This window comes from Haliotis rufescens, unplaced genomic scaffold, assembly GCF_023055435.1.
Source record: "Haliotis rufescens isolate VD_foot unplaced genomic scaffold, xgHalRufe1.0.p SCAF_15, whole genome shotgun sequence".
NCBI lineage: Eukaryota > Metazoa > Mollusca > Gastropoda > Lepetellida > Haliotidae > Haliotis > Haliotis rufescens.
This window is the reverse complement of record NW_025963835.1, coordinates 16,553,876-16,569,477: the sequence shown is the minus strand read 5'-3', so window position 1 is coordinate 16,569,477 and position 15,602 is coordinate 16,553,876. Positions and strand designations below refer to the sequence as shown.

The 15,602-nt window shown below is 39.1% G+C and overlaps 1 protein-coding gene across 4 annotated transcripts in view; it reads left to right on the top strand.

Moving 5' to 3' along the window:
* The window catches only part of LOC124138705 (mediator of RNA polymerase II transcription subunit 13-like), a 70,816-nt gene that overhangs the window by 15,048 nt on the left and 40,166 nt on the right, over window positions 1–15,602 (top strand). For all 4 annotated transcript variants that reach the window (XM_046505518.2, XM_046505517.2, XM_046505516.2 and 1 more), the window contains exons 4-5: window positions 1,245–1,325; window positions 9,293–9,438. In XM_046505518.2, the coding sequence (XP_046361474.2) occupies window positions 1,245–1,325; window positions 9,293–9,438 (227 nt within the window). The remainder of the gene's footprint in view (window positions 1–1,244; window positions 1,326–9,292; window positions 9,439–15,602) is intronic.

The window sequence follows — 15,602 nt, the reverse complement described above, 5'->3', positions numbered from 1 at the left end:
AAATGTTTGAGAACTGTTATATTGCTGAAGTATAATCTTAGGAAGAAATACATGAGTATCAGTTCAACAGTCTAGAAAGTATTTGCTAGCTATGAAAGAACACAAGTATGATTGTTATCGTGCTTGCTAACAGCACCCATCTGTGGCCTGTCAAGTGATTCAGCAGCACCAAGACAATATTAATTGCTAAATGTCATGTCCCCATGGCTACAGTTAGCAGCACATGTCGCCCTCTTCCACTAGAGAGCTGGGGGCATGTTCAGTTGTGGTCAGTAATTATCTCTTAACATTAAACCAGCAACTCAAATCTACCAGGAGCTTGAAATGTTACATACAAAACCTTTAATGATTACATTTTAGGAAGTTCTTTTTCTATTAATTATAGTTTTTGCTGTTAAATCCTTGTTCTTAATCATGTTCACGTAAGGAAACCAGGTCTGTTTGAAAGCTTTTTGTTTGTGCTTTATGTCCTCCCACCATGTAATTTCTGCCCCCTGGGTAAATTTAAAAATACTATTACACATGCTCTGACACTCTGAATTTTATGAGGCTATTTTACTGATAGCTAATTGTTTTCTCTTTCAAGCCCAAATTTATTTTCTTCAAATTTCTGTGCATGTTTGATCGTTAATTTGTGAATCAAATTAAGAATTACCTCCCATGTGACGCAAGCATATGTCATTTGTAATTAAATATGACATGAATTAATCTGGGAAGTCATGGAGATGTTGAGAAGCAGTAGTGCTTTCTTCACTATGGTTTTTTGATGAGCAGACCCACTTATTTAGCTTTGAATGCAGTTTGGTGTCAGAATTTCTGCTGCATTGGTATGAACAAATTCAAGGATGAAAACAAATTTCTTAATATGGAGTTCAAACAATCTGTGACATGTCTCTTGAGTTGAGTCCTGAGCAGGGTTGTACTCAGCGTACTGTTACTATTATGTCAAGTAATCACAATGGCTGATTGTGTGTCATTGTGCCCAAATGGTGTGGATTGTTGCTCATGCTGTCAACCACTTGTCTGTCTCCCACTCCATTATTGGTAGATCACCCTGATATAGCTGTAACATAGATGACTGTCACTGTAGCGTAAAACAACATTCATGCATGCTCCAGGAAATGTACCGCTTACCCTGACTGAGCTATTGTTGAAACTGGTCATATGAACATTTAAATTTGTTTATTTTTTTCCTGAAATGATTATATTAGGTTTGAATTCTATTGGAATATTTTTATTTCCAGATGTTTGCTGTCCAAGAACTTTGTGCGACTAGGGAAATGGTTTGTCCAGCCGTATGACCAGGGGAGTGCTTTGGACCGGAGGTAAGCGTCTACAACATTACTGTAACAGGCCTAGAAAATGGGTGTTTTTGCGCCGCATTGAAACACTTCTTTTTATAATCAAAAGCAAAGTGGAAAGGCTTCAGTGAAGTGGTTCTTGTCTTCAATGGTTCCATTTGACCATTTTTGTTTTACCTTCGTACAGAGAAGTCTTGGTAACAGAAACTAAAGGCAATTTAACTGCTATTGCTAAGTGGAATGGAACTTGAGGATGGAATTAATTTCCAGGACACTATGCTTGATCAAAGAGGCTGAAATAGAGACTGGACCCTGTGTTGCGCTAGCCTCATGTCTCAGCGTAGGACATATCTGCCAGGATAGTAAACTTAGATTGTGTTATTCTTTTTGTGTGAAGGTTTTAGATCATTCAAATGATAATTTTTTCCTTGTTTGGCACAGGCTGTGGTCGAAATAGTTGTTGGTTGTTAATATCTTGATACAATGATGGCCTGAGTGAATTACTTTGAATTCACACCCTGATGGCATGGAATGGTGCTCAGATTATCAACCACTGGTTCGTATGAACCAAACAGATTCATTTACACTGTCACAAAATGATGGCTTAAAAAAACTGTTTTTTCTTTATCAAGTTTTGAACAGGGTAATAAGTTATGAAACCAGAATATTTATGAAAATAAATATATATAATTAACATGAGCTATTATTTAACAGAATTATTCATTACATGTATAGATAAACAAAGGGTCAGGGTTAGTTTCACTTGAAGTAGCTCATTTATAAGTTCATTGGAGTATGAACCTTCACAGAGGCTGTTTGAATGTTGGGGCTTACAATGAAGTATGCTAAAACCCTGAGTTCAAGATTAAAATGTTTAAATGATCCAAAACTATGCTTCTCTATTTATTCATGCTAGGGAATTCCCTGGGTTTTCCCCAGGATTATGCAATTTGCTTAGTGTTTATCATTTCAAGAATACAGTATCTTAAAAAACATACGGACGTCAAAATACGGCAATGAATGTCAGTTTTATGGTCATTTGACCGGCCTTTCGAAATATGGAAAATCTGTATGCTGCAAACTTAAACTTATGACATTCTGCCTGAGGCATCTATGTTATAAGTAAGTGATGGGCATGAAGACTAGATGCTAATGATCTTGAAACAGCTTCCATCATGTTGCCTTTGTAATGGAAAATGCTAGAAGTTATTAAGCCCCATGTGTCATTTGTCAACTTGTGACTTGACATTTCCACTAATGACATCGTGGGATCCCATATCTGCAGGCTGAATTCTGTTGTGAAAGGTTTTACGTTCCAATTGGTGAGAGATAATAGACACAGTTGTCCATAAGTGCTTGACTGTTGTGGATGGGTTAGCTGCCCTTACATGTCTAAAGCAGTGACTTTACTCAAGAAGAACGTCATCAGGATATTTCATGATGTTGGCGGATATTGATAGGACATTCTATACCAATAAGATCCGTGAAGATCCGGGGTAGAATAGGTCTTTGGCAACCCATGCTTGCCATAAAAGTCGACTATGCTTGTCGTAAGAGGCAACTAACTGGATCAGGTGGTCAGACTTGGTTGATGCATGTCATCGATCCCAATTGCATGGATCGATGCTCATGATGTCAATCAATGGATTGTCTGGTCCAGGCTTGATTATTTACAGATCACCATCATATAGCTGGAATATTGCTAAGTGTGACGTTAAACAACAAACAAACTATACCAATAAAAAATACACTCCTTTTGGATGACAATAGTCAGTGTTCTAGAAAATACCGACCTGAAAACCTGCTAATGTTGATAAACCTTTGGATGTCAGTTTTTCACATTTGTACAAACAAAATAGATAAGCAGCAAAGAGTTATGAAATGGCAGATGATATGTTGTCGTTTTTTGTTTGTTTTTAACCATGTTAATGACAATTGTTTTTGGTTGATTTTTATCAGTTCATTGCTTTATGGATTTAGATTTTTCAATATTATTGCTAAGAAAAGAAGTTTTAATTGAATAAAAAGCCTGAATTGATAATTACTTAAAAGAATAAAAAGATTTGTCTATTAGGTTAAATGTGATACATGTAGTGTAAGTGTCGGTTCAACAGAAAATAAGATGAACTGAATTAACATATGTTGCTAGTTACTGAGTGTTTCCAATCTAAATGTGGGAATAGAGCTACCATGTGTTTGTGTGTTGCTATCTTCCATTGATGGGCCAATCCATTGTATTGATCCACATAAGGCTTGACCCTGGTGTTATCAGCAATTATGAAGATGAATATTGATCGCAGGCTAACTCTGTCACTGACGACTTTGTTTGGTGATGGATATCGTCACTACTAACTCAATTGGATTCATTACTGGCGGAGAGCATCATTTCAGGGAGAGGCGGGGAATGGGAACTCGTGTTCGAATGTTGTTGGAAATCTTTGAAAATATTTGTGAAACTGATTGGAGATTTCATTTATTGAACATTGAAATTTGACTGTGGTAATACTTGTCGACACCTTTCAGAGTCGATTGATTATTCTGGAGACGTGGCATTTAGACAGTTCATTGTTTTTGTCAGCTTTTGAGAGGACTTTCCTCTGTATCATTTGCATGTTTGAACAAACCCTTCATAACATTTGGATGACAATCAGTCAAATGTCCTTGAAAATGAACAGATATGAAACCCCTATGTCTAGTCATAAATAGTGCAGAATCGATAATGTCTTTGTGATTTTGAAAGAAACGCCCACTCCTGTCTAGAGTTATTGCGCTCCATAACATCTGTGAGAAATTGACTTTGAAACTTCATTCTGAAGCAGTACGTTTCAATAAGATGGTGATAATGTTTGAAGGACAATTGGGAGATGTTGATTTGCATTGAGTTGACAAATGATTCATGTTGTGATAAGTATCCCAATTCACACCTTCACTAACCATAACACTGAGACGTAGGACTTGTTACAACTCCTCCAACGCCTGTAATGACAACATCGTCGTCAGTACCTTGCTGCTGCAGACTTCAAGTAATACGCAGACAGATAATGTACTCCACAGCGTTGCATATGTGAGCGTGGCAATCCAGGCATGGAATGCTACATCAATTATTTACTGGGCGGCAAAGAGAAGGTCTCGGGGGTATTGGGATTAGCAGAGTAAAGTATTGAGATGACATGTTGGGATGCAGCTGTTTGGGCATTGATTTCATTACAAGTGCAGGAGAGCTGGTAGATTTCTTTATTGCGTTGAGAAATAGGAATGTTCAGTTAGATAATGACATCTCTTCTAATGTGCAATGCATAACTGGATAAAGTTGAATAAACAATTTTGTGAGTGGGAATGGAGGTGAGAATTTTGATAAACCTATGTATGCATATTAATTTTTATTTTTCTGAAATGAAATGGAGTACTTTCAAGTCTGTTTAGTCAGACCCATACAATTGTTACTCAAGTATATTAACATTTCCTAATTTAAACAGATTTAATTTTCAATTTAAATTCCTTTTGAGATACCTTGCTTAAAATCTAGTAGTGTTCCAATTAATATATTTAAATCGTTGAAATTAAGAAAGCTGTTATCCCTTTTTACAAATGGTTATTGATATATCATGTATATAATTCATTTTACTAAACTGGTGGTAATAAAATTAGGTTGACATCTATACAGGCACAAGCCATAACTAATGGGTTCAAGGCCAGTTGTAGTGGAAAGGTTCCCTAGCAGAAGTGTTTGCGTGGCAGTGTGAAGTACAGTTTCATTTAGTTTATTATTTTAATTGTCATTTTCAAGGTTACTGCGAACGAACACTCTGGATGTAATTTGTTTTCTATTCTCCTTCATTGAAAGAATGAAAATGACGTCTCAAGAGTTTCTTTTATGATCCGGGTTTCCTTGGCATGTGTAAATGTGACCTTGTTTAGCAGAGCCTGCTATCAATGTGGCCAGCAGGTGAATGATCTGCATTCCTCAGCCACTTGTACTCATGTGTAGTCTTTGTAACGACAATGACGGCAACTCAGTGGGAACACAGCACAGTGCCTATTGTCAGGGTGCTGCTTACCTAGTCACTTGGAAAACCACTAGTGTACTGGCCATAAAAATAGTGACATTACTAGCCATTGCTCTGGAAATGTTTGCTGGTTCACTCTTTCATTCATTCATGGTGGTATTGTAGCTCTTGCTCACGGGGTACTATTAAAGCATGTTCAGGGCTGCTGAACCAGAACACATGGCTTGGGAAGTGTATATTGTAACAATTTTTTTCAAGAATTCATGTATTTTAGAGCTTGTTTGCCTTTCATTTTAACACAGGTTCATTCATCACGCTTCATGAATGAATCTATGTTGTCCTGGTAGAGAATATGGATGATTTTGATCGAGATGTTTAAAAACTCCTGAACGTCAGTATCAGTTGTGCGGATAGTGGGGTTCGACTAGCCTGCTCGCCAGGTGAATATGTTGTGTGCTCTTGTGGCGAGCTGAGAAACAAGGCTACCTGATCATTGAGGAATGTCGGTTGGAGTGATGTAGGGAGGAAAAAGGTGACGCGTGTGAGGCATGCTGGATAGGGTGTAACGATGTCGGGTCATGATACACAACAACTCGTTTGAAAACTTCTTTTCCCAATAAATGTCATGTACCGTGTCTGCGGAATTAGTGCTAAGCTGATTATGTACTTTCAACAAATGGAATATTCATTTAAAGGGAGAAATACTTGCTTTATCACCATTCATGTTTTAGTTTGTTTTCATGTTTTAATTGAATATTATTTTTGTACTTATGTTTAGAAGATCCTGGTTAGAATAGGTCTTCAGCAATCATAGCCTGCAGTAAAAGGCAATTGTTTATTGAAAGGGGCGATCAGTTGGTCAGGCTTGCTGATTTGGTTGATGCATGTCATGGCAACCCAATTTCGTAGATCAAAGCTCATGATGTCAATCACTGGATCCAGACTCGATTATTTACAGACCCCCACCATATTGCTGGAAATTTGCTGAGTGTGGTGTTAAACAACAAAGTTTTAGATTTTTCATTTTAATCTCTGCAAACATGTCTTCTACATTCAAGAAATCTATTTGTTAAATCCTGAGATAATTTTTCTGCCAATATAGTTGAGAAAATCATTGTTAAGTCCACTTACCTAATTCAGTGTATTTTGCCAACAAGCATGTAGTGTTTGCTGAAAGTATTTCAGGACAAATCAATACCCATTTGCAGATTACATCAATATTGTCTGCAGGTAGCACAGCATTATCCTGTTATTGTACTTGGCGTACTCTGCCCAGTGTTGGAGAAGAAATGCAGTTATTATCTGAACATTTCACATCTAAAACTACTCCTATTTACCTCTCCCAGTGAAATGAGCAAAGCTTGTATCTCCTAACGACGACTATTGATTGTTAGGTCATCCCAACCCCTATCAACCTTTTTGATAAGCATTCGCTCTTTCCGAGGTTATCAAGTTAATGGATAACACACTTAAACTATTCATCAGATAAGAGCTTTGCATTAATGGGATTTTAAGAAGGTTTCATTTGAATAATCGCTGTGCCACGAAGTTTCTAAAACAATTGAGTTTGTCGATATGTGGTTTCCTCGAGAATCAGTCTTTATTGTGATGTAGGTTGATGAAAATAGTCACACTAACAGGACTGTATTCAGACTATGTTCAAATGATCAGACTTTGGACCTGTGGGGGCTTGTTTTAATAATCCTATCCTAGAGCTATTTTCACAACTTTTTCGTTGCTGTCAAGATTCATATCTATCAACACATCCTGGGAAGGATAATTGGGTTTTGCTGGCAGTAGTAGACATTGATTTGAAGTAAATTCAACTGTCATCTCGCCAGTGAAAGTTACAGGTACATTCGCCTGGTTGGCCATATAACCGATGAATGTTTGGTGATGGAAATTGTAACCCAAAAATTCTCATTTTGCTTTTCAAGGCCTGACCCACTAAAATGGGAACATTTAATTGAAATTCCGTTTGTGTACACACGACCTGCTTGTCAGCTATGCAAGAGCCCAGAAGTATTTCCTGAAGTCCTGCCGAGCTTGCTCTCCATCGACCATCATAGCAGGAAGTGACTGTGTTTTGATGTGCTTGTCTGTGTGATTTAATCTGATTACATGAAGCCTCACCTTTGCATGTAACGCTACGTTAATGAAAGCCCAGGAACGCCACTGTTCAGGATCAGCGTTCTCCATACATACATCTCGAGGTCTTGGGTGATGGGCTCTTCAAAATAATGCAACAAACTGGGGTTGTTCACTACATGGCCAAGATTAATACTTCCTGCTTTAGTCAGGAGCACTTACACTGTTATGTAATGTTTTGGTAACAGCTCACTCAAGATTAGCACTGGCAATTTTGTTGTACCTTATGAATCTGTATCAAGTACTTCTGAAATTCATAGTGAAAAAGGGGCGGTCGGGTAGCCTAGTGGTTAAAGCGTTCGCTCGTCACGCCAAAGACCCGGGTTCGATTCCTGTCAGGGGTACAATGTGTGAAGCCAATTTCTGGTGTCCCCCGCCGTGATATTGCTGGAATATTGCTAAAAGCAGCGTAAAACCAGCGTAAAACCATACTCACTCACTCACTCACTCATTGTGAAAATATTGTTAAAAGTAAAAGCAGTGTAAAACCCAAATCACTCACATTGTGAAATAGCTGCTTTAGTAATAGTTGCTTTTAATGGAGAGAAAAGTGAAATTAACGTTACAAACAAGCGGTTTAGTTGGATTTGAAAAATAAAACTTTGTCATAGGCAAAAAAAACCCCGATGTAAAATGATGTAAACGTGGTAAAAGGAAATATATTTTAGTTGGTATAGGACAGCCTAGTGGTTATGGTGTTGGCTCGTCACGCCCAAGAGCTTGATTCGATTCCCCACATGGGTACAATTTGTGAAGCCCATTTTTGGTGTCTCCTGCTGTGATATTGCTGAAATATTGCTTAATGCGGTGTAAAACCACACTCTCGCTATGACGCTGTGTTCAAAATTAAGAGTCATGGTTCATAACCTAATTTTAAAACTTTCAGAGGAAACAGACTGCCCCTCAGTTTCCCAGTGTATCGGCATTGTTGACAGATTCAGAGGACATTGGTTGACAATGCACGGATTACATCAATTTTTGTAGAGACAACTGTCATTGTGACATTCTCACAATTCAACAGTTTCCTTTTACCATGACTGCTAAAAGCTTCTGAGTCTACTAGTCTGAGCCTGTCACTTGACATAATTTCTTTTAGCAAAGCTTATTATCCCGAAAGACATTTTACTAGATTTATCCTATGGATTAGTGGTTAAAGTCACAGACTACCATGTTTGCATCATTCTGTAACATTACAAATTTTAAACAAATCTTCAGGACAGTTTTGATGACCATGTCCCAGGAGATGAACCAGCCTGACTCTCTCAGTTATCAGTATGCTCACCTGTCCACCTGGTTTCTCAGGCAACAGTTACTATGTATGATGGTATGATGTGGATGTGATGGCACCACAGGGAGGTTCCACACTACCTTTTCCCTGTAGCTTACAAGGACAAACTTCACAGGATGTTTTGTTTTTAACATGAGTGGCTTTGTATTGTAGAAGGGGTGGTGGGGTAGCCTAGTGGTTAATGCGTTCCCTCCTCACGCCGAAGACACGGTTTCGATTCACCCCATGGGTACAATGTCCCCCATAACTAGAAAGTTAAATATAGTGCACATACACCCATCTCTTTTAAGTCATTCTTGAAAACTTAATTGTTTTTACATTTGAGCCAAAAACATCCAATCCTGAAAGTAGCAACTGTACGATCTGTTCAATCTTTCAAATTAATTTTTTGACTAAATCTATTTAAGAATTTTGAAGATATAAGCACTACTGAGCACATTAACCTTTCAAAATTCAAATGAAGAACTCCCCAAGGGAAATAATTTCTGCTGCAGCTGATTTGACTTGCTAGCCAGAAAGTGATTAACATTGTGTGTGTTGTGTTTCAGTGCCCACCTGTCCTTCTGCTTCAACTTCTTCCTGCATGGGGAGAGTCAGGTGTGTGCCAGTATTGAGGTAAAACAGCACCCTGCTGTCTGGCGCCTTACCCCACAACATGTACGCCTGGTACAAGAGAACCACGCTTCATTTCAAGGTGAGTACACATTGCTAGGCATGCCATCCGATCTCAGCCATCACTGATAATGTCTCTTGGGCCTGGTGAAAATACAGGTTAGAATTTGCCTTCAGCAACCCATGCTTGTCGAAAGAGGGAGGAGACTGACGGGATTGGGTGGCCAGGCTTGCTGACTTAGTTGATGTATGTCATCATATCCCAATTGCATAGACAGATGCTCATGATGTCTATCACTGCATTGTCTGGTCCAGACTAGATTCTGTACAGACTGGCGTCATATAGCTGGAATATTGCTGAATATGGCGTTAAACAACAAAGAAATGTCTTCTCATGGTGGTACCTGTCGAGGAAAACCCTAAGAAGACTGCAATATTTGATAGATGGGGTCCTTAATGGTCACAGTGTATGCCAAGTATGGATGACACTTGTTTGGATGATGCCTGACCAGACAATTCCTATCTGTGACGATGGTGATCTTGTTGTAGTGCATGCAGTGTTTGAAATTGATGTGTGTCCTGGGGATCATAATAATAATACGTTACATAGCACAAAACTCATACACATGTATGCTCAGAATGTGACATAAAAAGGAAGTAGTATAGGTAATGGTGATACTGCCGTAGAACAAAGAAAATAATGAGACTGTTGCCATGAAAATGTGTAGACAGATATGTTTGAAGCTGATGTTTTATGTTCTGGAGGTCTTCTATGTTATTTGAATTATTTGGGACCACCTAGATGTTGAACCTTCAACATTAGGCTATTAGAACCCCTTGGCTTTCATGCTTTGAACACAGGTTTCTTTTCCTGATAATGTACATGTTCCAACTATCATCCCTTGGTTTGCCTATGCCTGAATACATCTCATGTTGCAGTCAGAGGTTGTATTATTAAGGGATCATATGTCTTAATGAAAGACTCGTGGGATCTCAAAATTAAGAATACTAACCCAAACACTCTAGGACCTCAGCATCCCATTCTTTCAACCACAGCAACAGTATAAGATTCAAGCACTTGATATATAGATGAGACATTTCAAGGTGAGTTCTTGGAAAAGGGGCTGCTGTGTTTCTTAGCGACAAATGATGTTTTTACATGAACAGCTTGTGATTTAGAAAGGAGGTTCATCAGTTGGATTCATCATACTGTCTCCATGAGAGGTGTGTCAAAAAGGAAGGCTATTTTGTGTATTTCTCAAATTCATCTATCAATAAGCAAGTACTGCTGTGTCTGGTGGTGTTGATGAGCGCCACTGCAAACCTCAACTCTTTATCTCTTACCTGCTGCCTGGTGCAGACACTCCATCCCCCGATCTTGAAAATGTCCTCTTTTGCGTAATGACCCAAACATCAGAAAGACAAACTCCAGTCGTAGTAGCCAGGTTTGACCTTATAAGGAAGCCTGGCACGAGATCGCCAGACTTAACTAGTACTGAAAATAGAGATGTTCTGAAGCCTTCTGAGATGTATTAAATGGTGGAAGAATGCAAGAAGAATTGAATTCCTGGACTAAGCATGTTGGGAAGCCACTTCTTCTCAGCAGTGTCTTCAAGTAATTGAATTGCTCCTGTCGTTGATCTGGTAGTGGTCGGGTCTCGTCAGTGGCAGCTTATGAAATTCACTCTGCTTTTATTAGATTCAAGTCCATGGTGCAAGTGATGCAGTGAGGCAGATCAATATTTTTCAGGAGTTTGGTTTCGCACATAAAAGTTTGCACTCCTTTGGAATTGACATGTTAAATAGACCCTCGTGTTTGGGAAGCGATTGGTAAGGAGTTGGGTGCAGTAGACAGTTTGCTGCATAAATCATATGAAATGGGGATTGTGTTTGGGCTGTGAGTTCCTGAGGCTGAGGCAGATTACACTTGTGGTTGTTTTCAAGTTTTTAGATGTCTGATTTATTGTTTGGTGATGTTTTGTTACATCAGAACCTATTTCCAACCTGTTGGTGGCAAGATGTGTGTTCCCTGCTCATGAAATTGATGCACAGTCTGATGCTTTTCTTTGTAGCTTATTTTAACACGCCAAACATCAGTATCAATATTTATTTTGGAAAGCATAATCTGATCAATATGATATCATCAGATCTGCAGTTTATGAAATTCTCTTGGGCGATATGCCAGTCATGTTACATTTCCTCAAGGTTCAGTGCCCCCATGGTACAATTTGTCAAGCCAGTCCTGAAATTACAAGAGTGAGACTTTGTGAATGGCAACTCACTCACTCACTCACTCACTCACTCACTCACTCACTCACTCACTCACTCACTCACTCACTCACTCACTCACTCACTCACTCACTCACTCACACCACATGCTAAAATACTCTTACATGGTCATATGAGCAGCCTCAAACAACCCAGACCTGATGAGAATATGGTTTCGAGCTGATCAAATGGACCAACCAAAAAAATGAAGTGCAAACAATTATGAGTAAAGAAGAGCAGGTCGCAATGATTGTTTTGCGAGGGTACAGACGATGGAGATACGCTTGAGCAAGTGCACTGTCTTAAATCAATAGCTGGTATTGGCAAGGACAAGATGAGGCTGACGAGGGGTGATGATGATATTGGCCTGTGGGAGAACAAGTGATGACACGGGGTGGTGGACTGGAAGATTGACTCGCTCAAACACACTACAGGATCGTGTACAGCACTTGCTGATAGCCAGGTCATTGTTTGATCTTTGATTGAGGCAGGAGAGGTCAGCAGTATTTGACATGACCTGCATCAGGATGAAGTTTGAGCAGTCTTTGAAATAGGTCATCATGGGGCCGTTTCACTGGAAGTATATTGATTATGCTTTTGTTGTGTGCGGTATGTGCGGTGGAACTGATTGAGGTCAGTCTTGGTGGCTAGTTGTTTCTTCAGCCATGTAATCTTAACTTGACCAAGATCTGGTACAAATCATGAAGCTGCGTGGGACTTGCACAACCATTCTTGCAAATATTCACTCGCCAAAAGCCATCCTGGAATTTCTGATTTGGCTAGTTAGGTAGCAGTGGTAGAAATCTCATGAGTCATATTCTCTTGGTGACTGGGCTCTATATTGTCGATAGGAAAAACTTTTTACATCTTCTCGACATGTTGTGGAGAATTAGATTTTTATCGTCAAAGATGAACAATGTGTGTGGCTACAAGTGTATGTTTATGAGTGAGTGAGTAGTTTTACACCGCTTTTAACAATATTCTAACATCCCAGCAGGGGACACCAGAAATGGGCCTTACTCAATTTACCCAAGTGGGGAATCGAACCAAGACTTTTGGCGTGATGAGCTAATGCGTTAACCACTAGGCATCCCCGCTGATTTTATCATGGAAGAGCCTTCTGTTGAAAGGAAACCAAGTTAATGAAAAACTTTCTTGACTAAACTATTTTATGTTTGTTCAACCAATTTGAAAAGAGATTGTAAGTTTTGTATACAGGTATAAATGTACGGGGGAAGTATCAGGGTTTCAAAGGCAAGATATTTCAGAATTGTAGATCTAACCTAGATAGCTATAAATAAAACTGAATTGTCTAGAATTATCATAGGGAAATATTTACTTCAGAAGAAATATGTAATGAAAGCAAGTTGGGAAGAAAGAGTTTCTTTGAAGAAACAAAAATATCAAACAAATACCTTTGCTATTATCATAATAACGTTTGGAGCATTCCAAAATGCTACAAGATGCAAATATTTGTACATGGAGACATGGCCTTGTATAAGCTGTCAACATTAGTGTTAACATTACAGCATGTCGTGAATTGGAACAGCTTAGACTGCAGTTTTATGTAGACCTGTTGGTACTCAGTGTATGGAATTTTATTTGCGATTCCTTCTCACTAATATCAAGTCCTCTGTTGGCATCTGACATTTCCGTCGGGCTCTCAAACATGCATAATACATAAACAACAGTGGCAACTTTATTACGGCTTTTGTGAGGGACGCTTTTCCAGATACAACATGCTGCCTGTTGCCCTGTGTGTATGTACATTATTTGATGTGATGTGATGTGGTTGTGGAGAGGTAAGTATGTTGGGAAAGGAGAAAATGTCATGAAATTCTTGCTTGAAACTTTGTTTGCGATAGTGCTGGCTTGAATAATTTTTGTTAAGAGACTGAATTAATATTTATGTATCTACATTCACAGTCTGTGATTTCATCCACTGGTACAGTAAGATCAGCTTGTACTAGCCGTATATAGTATTAAAACAAAATTTAAGGACAACCCAATTCTTGCATATTACCATATAGATTAACTATGGTAATATGAAAGAATTGAGTGGTCTAATACTTCTTTTGAGTGGAATACTATGTCTATTATCAACTAAAAATAAGGCCAAAATACATGTTTTAGCTCTTAGCCTGAAAGGATTTGGTACAGACTGCATTCAGGAATACAAATTAAGCAGTAATATTGAGAAGAATGAATAGTGGTTATGTAAACAAAGACACTACATTGAAAGTACAACATTCTACAAGCCCTCAGGATACCTGGTAACATTTGAGAAACTGACTTGGGCTAGCAGACTATGCCAAGTTGCATCCCTGGACATTCGTGTCTTCTATCAACATTATGTAGTAGTATTTCCAGTGTCTTGTTGAATGAAATGTAATGTTTTGTGTTTCTATAAAGAAATTAAGTGGAAACTTAAAGTGGATTACCTTTGTAAAATAAGTAAAAGTGAACTTTTTTTTATGTAGAGGTTAATATTATATCTGGTCAAGCAAAGGTTGAGTTAATGTGTGTTTTAGATTTAGTTGTGTTGAAAGAAGAACACTACAAATTTGAAAAATATAATGGTTGAGAATCGCAGGTTGAGACATCTGAGAAATAAGGTATCCTTGCATTTGTCTAACTGAACAGAAATGAAAAGGATTTGTGTGCATTTTCTTAATTAGGGAGGGGGCACGGATGGCCCAGTTGTCTAAGGCGCCGCTATTTGCTGTGCAGAGTTGCATCCCTTGGGCATGCCAGAAACCTATGATTGTGGGTTTGAACCCCGGTTCGCCCCGATTATGTTTCTAAGTTTGTCAGCACAATACCCGTGCTCGTGGGTTTCACCGAAGTTGTAAATGTCTGAAACCTGCATCACTTCGGGCTTTCCTCCCACATTAAGCTGATACGCCGCGATATAACTGGAATACTGTTAAAAGCAGTGTTAAACTCAACTCACTTACTCACTCGCTCTTAATTAGGGTGTTTGAATAGCAAACACATCCGTCTTGCTAATCCCTGTGACGTCTCTGTTGAATTATGTTCAGTAGAGGAAGGTTGTGGTGTCATCCCAAGCCTTCTTATAGCAAGACGTTAAAAGATGATACTTGTTGTTACCCTGCTTATGGGACAAAACATGGACTGGTCGGCTGGGTGTCAGTATACTATGTCTGAGTGAAGTATCCATGTTACCCTGCCTGTTGCCATTCAACCTACTGAATATTGAACACCTGACATCACGGAGCCTAACCTGCTCCGATTCTTGCCAGCCTCAAGATAGATTGTATCATCTGAGGTGAGAATTCACACAAGTGGCATCTCCTCGCTACATTAACATGTATCTAGTGATCTGTCAATGCCTGTGTTTTATGTAAAGCCTGCGGTAAATACTGCATGGAAAACAGATATCCCACCATCAACGTGATTATTCATTCAGGCTGTTAATTATTTAGTGCTGTCGCAGTATTCACTCCGACAGTGATGCCATTTAGCCTGCCCTGCTGAAGGCGGAGTTTGAACTCGCAGAGGATAATATGCATGTGTCGGACTGACGCAGTTTGATACATCAGATAACAAATCAACTGGATGGATCCATCTAATATGTTATCAATCTTCTAACTAGCCAGTATTTGACATAAGTCATGTCCGCGTTATACCGCGGCATGGTCCAGCTCTGTTGATGAAGCACCATGACCGAGCCAATTGATCGTCATCATTGTGATTTTGGGGGTGTTTTGCTGGCTGGTTGGGGATAAAGTTTATGGCACATTGCATGTCGCAGTGTCACCCCCAGACCACGCTAAACTGAGCCCGTTTCGTATTGATTTGTTATTGCGGAGCCAGGCAATGTTTCAACTGAGATTATCTGGGCCACTGACAGCAAGACGAATGCTTTCTTCGGTGGAGAATAGGATGGGGGGAAAAGAACAGTGATGTTTGATTAGAAAGATTTCTGTGCGAATTACTTGCTGGAGTTCAATGAAG